Raw genomic sequence first — 5,943 nt, 5'->3', positions numbered from 1 at the left:
CTTGTTATCAAATCTGGTAGTGGCGTCGACGCAGGAAAGAAACCCATCTTCATCATCATATCATCGTTTTCCTTCTTTGTTGATGGGCATATCCTGGTTGACGCAAGCTCGCTACTTCCAACTTTGGCTTTGCCCTTATCTTGAGACAAAATAAGACGGGACTGTTGTCATTTTTTGTTCTTGTTCCTTGTGCTGATCTTCTTGTTCCTTTTTCCATTCCGCAACTTCCTTTCTTTTATTCTCTCTTATGCGCTGCATATTGGCCTTGCGTCGTTTTTCCTTCTCCTCATTTTTCTTCTTTTCTTCTTCTTCTTCTTCTTCTCTCATTTCTTTCTCGAACTGCTCCGAGGCAAGCAATATGTGTTGTTCATCCTCGAGCCTTCTTCTTTCTTCTTCTGTCGATATTGCATTGTTACGGTGCACCTCATCATGGAGTTTTCTTGCCAAATCGTCTGATGCGATGATTTGGTGCGCTCGTAACATTTTTTCTTGTTTTTCCTCTCCTTCTATTTTTCTCTTTTCCTTCTCTTCTGCTATGCGTTGTAAAAATAACAGGTCACTTGTTGACCCTTGCAGCGAATTCTCCTTGCGATGTCGCATTAGAAGGGTAATGCTCGAATCTTCTTTGTCTTCAGTCGCAACCGTCCTAATATGCGTTGATGACACTTGAGGTTGCACTGATTCTTTGTCTTACGGTGACACCCCCTCTTCCACCCTTGCGGTGGTGGATTCTCCATCGACATCTGGGCTTTCTGCCCTCTTCTTCTTCTCTTCCTTCTTCAGTCTCTTCTCCTCTCGCTTGCACTGTCTCTTCTCACTCGACTTCTTTTCTTTCTTCTCCTTCTTTGATCGAACATCTTCATCTTCTTCTACCCATTTCTTCTTGCTTTTTCTTTTCTTCTTCCCTTCAGCCGTCTCCGACTGCTTCTTTGTTCCCACCTCCTCCAAAACGAGCCTGATAAATCCTTCATAGGAGTCTGTTGGAACAGTCTCCTTAGGATCCGCAACGGACGGGGCAATTCTCCACGATGCTTCTACCATCTTCTCCTCCGAAGGCAGGGGCTGATTTACAACTCCAGCTTCGGCGTAGCCCCCCCCCCCCCCCTCTCTCCATGTTGTTTAAAATTCTCCCGAATACCTCTTTTGTCATCTCTTCTTTCTTCTCACTTTCTATGACGGTACTGGAGCGGCCACCTCAATCTGGTGGCAGGGGCACTCTCCGCACTCGGCCCCTCTCGGCTGAGTTGGTTTGGCTATATAGAGTTTTCCTCGCAATTTCTTTAGGTGATTCATTAGGACCAAGTTAGGCTAGACAGTTGAGGCGGTGGCTAGCGTAAGTATGAATTGCCTGCACGTCTCATGCCGTGACGGGCCTTGGGAGAGTGATGAAGGTGGGGATATGGAGTCGGAGGTATGCTCGGCCATGGTTCGGTTTGTAGTGGAAGAGTTGGTAAAATTTCTTTGGTTTGAGGAAGGAAATTTGCTAGTTACTGGTATGCCACAGAGAATTTCTTAGGGTATTTCTTGTTTCCTGTCATGGGATTCAAATAATCCTAGTTGAAGAAGGTGCAGTAATTTTTAGGTTGGCTCTGATGGGCCCAATTGCTACATCTACTATGGCATTGCTTCGAGAATTCTCAAAAAGCCTGCGCGTCGTCGCGTCCTTCGCAATTTATGGAATGTGCAGAACAGGACGTCCTTTCGTTGCTAATCATCATTTCCTTAGAAGCTAATAGCGATTCGACTACTCTCTCGCAAAAAGATTTTATCTTTTGTATTTTTAATTCAGACGGGCGCAATGTTAAGATTAATTGCAATGCATCCGTTACACAAATGCATATTTGCAGAGAGGACGGGCAACAACACATGCATCAGCGCAATACACCCCTCAACTCAGCGCATTTCTGGAGGATGGGTGCATGGTATTTCTTACCAACGCCAACACTACACTCGGACATAGTGCATTTTCGCTAACGCGGGCGCAGTGTCATACGCACGCAACACACCCCTCAACGTAATGACATTTGATGTAAGATGGATGCAAAGTGTGTTTATCAGCGCGAGATACACCCGTCATCGCAATGCATACCGGATATTTTATTTATTTTTTTATTTTTTATTTTTCATCATTTTTTTAATGTTTTTGTTTCATCAAACAATGCAGTCGATAAACTTTGCGGTGCTCATTTTCTTTTTAATAAATCATTCACAGCAATTTACAGAACAACGCAATTCAAAGACAGGAATGTAAATAAAAGCATGGAATTAACTAACGCAAGTAATAAACTAATTTGAATAACGCAATACTAAAGCAGTAACTAATTTATAAAAGCAGTAAAGAAAGCATTAAAGAAAGAGATAAGGAAAATAGTAAAGAAAGCGGTAAGAAAGCGATAAAGATAGATGTAGGGATGCTGATTGAAAGAGGTTCTTTAGAGTTACCATAATAGCATCCCTGCAAGCGGTCAATCCTGCTTGCCTAAGTCGATGGTCTCCGTCGTTCCACATTGCCCCCATAGTAGTGCTTCATTCTTTGACCATTGACTTTGAATGCGCTATTTTCTAATGAAACACGAGACAATGCGCTGCTTCCTAATGGAACACGAGACATACGCAGTGGAATTAGGATCTAATTACACTCTAATTGCTTCTAAACAAAAGAAAATAAGCATGCAAATTGAAGTGTAAAAACAGTAAATTAATAGGATAGGATACAACTTTTATAGCTCCCAAACACTGCTTTTCCTCACTGAATCTCGACTCAAACTTTTCCGAACCACCACTAGATTTGATGTACTATCCTCTGGACTCAAAACCGGATTGTGGGACCCAGTGGATGAAGAAAACGAGAGAGAGAAAAGAGATGGAAAATAAGATGGATCTTTGGGTCGGGTTATGAATTTTTCTCAAAGAGAATAGTTTTGTTTAAGCCCAAATTTGAAAACCAATTTTTGCAAAAATGGGCAAAAGTCTTTCAACTAAATTGAAAAGCCCAATTTATAGAAAAAAAGCCATGCAACAATTGTATGAACCAAATCCATAATCCACATGACTAACTATGCAATACCCAAGCAATCTCACTAAGTGTTGTAATGAAAGTAAAGATGCTAAGCAAGAAGATGGAGATGGAGCCAAAGGAATAGAAAAATGCATCGAAAACACATTGTATTAATTTCCTAATTCAAAATGTCATACAATACAATATAGAAAAAGAAAGGAAAAGAAATGACCGGCTGGAAGCAAAACTTTGCTTCCAGCGGATGTGCGTCAAGGCTGTTGGTGGTGCCATGGATGGGTGGAGGAGCTGATTCTCTCGAGATCTAGCTCTGATCGAAGGCTCGGGTCGTCATTCGGAATGGATGAAGGAGGTGAAGAACTCTCAGGCATCTTCCCACGTATTTTGTCTGGATCACAAGGATCCCCCATAGGCGAACCTCAGGTGAAAACCTTGGATTCAACCTTGGGCAAAAACCCTGGATAAAATGAATTTGAGCTCATCGGCTTCTATTTATAGAGCTTGGTTACCGATAGCATTAATTGGACTGCTTTGAGTCTGACGTTTGGCGCGTTCGTCCTTTCTGAACCTCTGCCACTAACGGCGTGGTAGGTGATATGTCAGCATCAGCTTTGGATTTTCTCGAGGTAGATGCGTTGATGCATTCATTCCACCAACTTTGCGTTGATCCCATTAGAATCCATTGTCGCGTAGCCGCAGTCATTCAATGGTCGCATTCACTTAACACAAACTATGCGATGGTCCGGTTTTCGCGTTTGCGTTCATTTCCTGCATTGGCTACAAAAATAGAACATTGAACGTATAATTAATGCAAAGTAATGGGTTAGCTGAGATTCGACATGCTGATCGACGCAAACTCTTTTTCTCATGAATTCCTAGCATGATCGACGCATATTATGCCCAACAACCTTCAACAACCTTCATCATGCTGATCGACGCATATTATGCCCATCACCTGTATCAAGCCACTTCACAATCTCTTTCTTTACAACCTCCTACATGGTAGGGTTCAAACGGCGCTGTCTCTCTATGGATCCTGTTTTTCCTTCTTCAAGACGAATCTTATGCATGCAATATGAGGGACTGATCCCTCGAATGTCCGCTAAGGTCCATCCCAAGGCTTTTGCATTGTTTTTAAGGATCTGAATAAGTGCTTCCTCCTTTTCTTTTCTCAGTGAGGCAGAGATTATAACTGGTAAAGTGTTATTGCCTCCTAAATAAATATATTTGAGGTGCACTGGTAGCGCCTTCAACTCCAACATGGGTAGTTCTTCCAAAGATGGCTTAGTTCACTGTGTTGCTCGTTCAGATAACTTTATTGTTTTAAAATCCAATTCAGTTTATATTGCGGTGCAATTCTCCTCCAACATTGTGCCAATCCTAAAGTCTTCTTCCTCCGATTCTTCTTGAGACTCGTGCCAATGTTCTTCCTGCAGTTCTTCAACATACTAACAGTTTTCCATATCACCTTGGTATTTCAACGCATTGAGAACGTTAAACTTAACTTGCTGATCGTCGACTCTTATGGTAAGTTCTCCTTTCTGTATGTCAATCAATGCTCGCCCTGTTGCGAGAAACAGGCGACCCAAGATGATCAGTACCTCAATGTCAGCTTCATAATCCAATATGATAAAGTCAGCAGGGAAGATGAATTTATCCACTTGCACAAGTACATATTCTATTTTGCCCTCTGGATGCGTTATTGATCTGTCAACCAACTGCAACGTGACTATGGTGGGTCTTGCATTGCCGATGTTTAACTTCTTGAAGATTGACAAGGGCATCAAGTTTATACTTGCCCCTAAGTTACACAGCACATTCCCGACTTCTTTTCCCTTTATTGAGCATGGAAATGTGAAACTCCATGGATCTTTCATTTTAGTGGGGATGTTATTCTGAAAGAGCGCACTACACTCATACGTTAATGTAACCGTTTCATTCTCCCCGATCTTCCTCTTGTTGGCGAGTATGTTCTTGAGGAATTTCACATAGCTCGGCATTTGTTCCAACGCTTCTACTAAGGGAATGTTGATATGTAACTGTCGGAGAACATCCAGGAACCTCTTGAATTGTTTGCTATCATCTTTCTTTTTCAGTCTAGACGGGAAAGGTGGAGGATCCCGTCGTACTTCCTGATCACTTGATGGTTCATTGAGGCCCCTTGCTTGCTATGTTTTAAGAGCTGGAGGTTATGGTGACTTCGATTCTGAGTCTTGTTGAGATTCATTCTTTATGGAGGTAGTTGCTTCTGAATTAGTAGTTCTGTTGTTTATGGTTGAGTGGTCATCATTGATGATTGAGTCTACTGGCCTTTTCACTGAATCCGATACTAGTGGCATGGGGACCATCTTCTTGCCACTTCTCAATGTCACTGCTTGACATTATTCTTTGTCGCGTGGTTCCGGTGCTTCCGAGCTACTGGGCAGCGTACCAGGTGCTCTATTCTTAGGTTCGATCGCAAGCTGTTCAATCTGCACCTCAAAATTTCTAAGGGAGGAAGCTTACGACTGCTTAATTTCCTTGTTCTTCTCAATATATTGTTTCAATAGTATTCCAAAGACGAGGTACAAGAAGAGGTGTTAGAAGAGGACGGTTGGTCGTGTGGTTGTATACTCTAAAAATTACCTTGGCTATTATTCTGATTAAAGAAAATCAGAGAATTACCTCGATTCCCGTGATGACTGTTCTAATGATTCCTTTGGCCCCCCTTGTTGTGATTCCCTCCCCAACTGAAAGTTGGGTGATTCTGCCAACCAGGGTTGTAGGTGTTGCTGAATGGGTCATTGTGAATCTGTCTCTTATACACATCTAGATGTGTATAAGAGACAGTGACTGTTCTAATGATTCCTTTGGCCCCCCTTGTTGTGATTCCCTCCCCAACTGAAAGTTGGGTGATTCTGCCAACCAGGGTTGTAGGTATTGCTGAA

The 5,943-nt window shown here is 42.3% G+C and overlaps 1 protein-coding gene across 1 annotated transcript; it reads right to left on the bottom strand.

The window, feature by feature from the left end:
• Positions 1-4,464: 4,464 nt before the first annotated feature.
• Positions 4,465-5,016, bottom strand: LOC120079183. Its single transcript, XM_039033351.1, has one exon. It carries the CDS (start codon positions 5,014-5,016, stop codon positions 4,465-4,467), a length of 552 nt encoding a protein of 183 aa, XP_038889279.1.
• Between the last annotated feature and the right edge of the window lie 927 nt (positions 5,017-5,943).

Source organism: Benincasa hispida, chromosome 6, assembly GCF_009727055.1.
Source record: "Benincasa hispida cultivar B227 chromosome 6, ASM972705v1, whole genome shotgun sequence".
NCBI lineage: Eukaryota > Viridiplantae > Streptophyta > Magnoliopsida > Cucurbitales > Cucurbitaceae > Benincasa > Benincasa hispida.
Note: the sequence above shows the minus strand (reverse complement) of the source record. Positions and strands in the feature narration are given on the sequence as shown.